This window comes from Tupaia chinensis, unplaced genomic scaffold, assembly GCF_000334495.1.
Source record: "Tupaia chinensis unplaced genomic scaffold, TupChi_1.0 Scaffold000492_1, whole genome shotgun sequence".
Lineage (NCBI taxonomy): Eukaryota > Metazoa > Chordata > Mammalia > Scandentia > Tupaiidae > Tupaia > Tupaia belangeri.
Window position 1 is genome coordinate 988,189 of NW_006160004.1, and position 799 is coordinate 988,987.

The 799-nt window shown below is 60.3% G+C and overlaps 1 protein-coding gene across 1 annotated transcript in view; it reads left to right on the plus strand.

Annotated features, from left to right (window-relative positions):
• Window positions 1-662: 662 nt before the first annotated feature.
• The window catches only part of PRDM15 (PR/SET domain 15), an 81,485-nt gene continuing 81,348 nt past the window's right edge, over window positions 663-799 (plus strand). The window contains exon 1 of the mRNA XM_006156374.2: window positions 663-764. Coding sequence (XP_006156436.1) covers window positions 663-764 — 102 coding nt within the window. The remainder of the gene's footprint in view (window positions 765-799) is intronic.

Genomic DNA, 799 nt, shown 5'->3' on the forward strand with positions numbered 1-799 from the left:
AACAGGTGAGAACCAGGAGCCCAGTCAGGCTGAGTTCAAATCCCAGCTCCACCTCACACCAGTGAGCAGGCTGGTCCACAGGGAAGGCTTCTCATGTTTATTAACCGATAGCACCCCACCAGCTAAATCCAGAAGTCATCCTGTAGGACAGAAAATCTGATCAGCTTCAGAGAAAAATTTCACATCCTTCTACCTCCCGTCCCCAAAGAAATTAAGGCTGCACGCAGCCATTAGAAGGGGGAGCTGCCACACTTGTCTGCGAAGGCTGCTGGGCCACGCCAGGAGAGGCCGCGTAAGGCGACGGATGTCCCTTCCTATCTCTGACACACCCGGCTCCTCCAGGCTGCCCTGGGTCTGCCCTGTTTACGTTGCCCTCGTCCCATTCCATCTACACGGTCCTTGCTGCTCGTGCCACCATACCAACCACAGGGTCCATACTCTCAGCTGCCGGGTTCACACCGCCCACGACCAATCTTATCCACAGGGTCCAGGCCGCCAGCGTCCTGTCGACGCTGTCCGCTGCCGTATCAACACTGACTACGCCCTGTGCACTCTGCTCGCTGCCCTTTTCCACGCCACCTGTGCCCACGTTCCATTCACACTGTCCACGCCACCCGCGCCCGGTCCACACCGCCCGAAACCTTCGAACTACAACTCCCACAATGCTCCGCCGCCGCCCCCCCGCTTCCGGTGCTGCGCAGTTTCCGGAGCGGATCGCAACCCGGAGTCCGGATCCGATCCCGCTCTGCACATTCCAAAGACAGGTAAAGCCCCGGGCCCCGCGCCCAGCGCCCGCCCT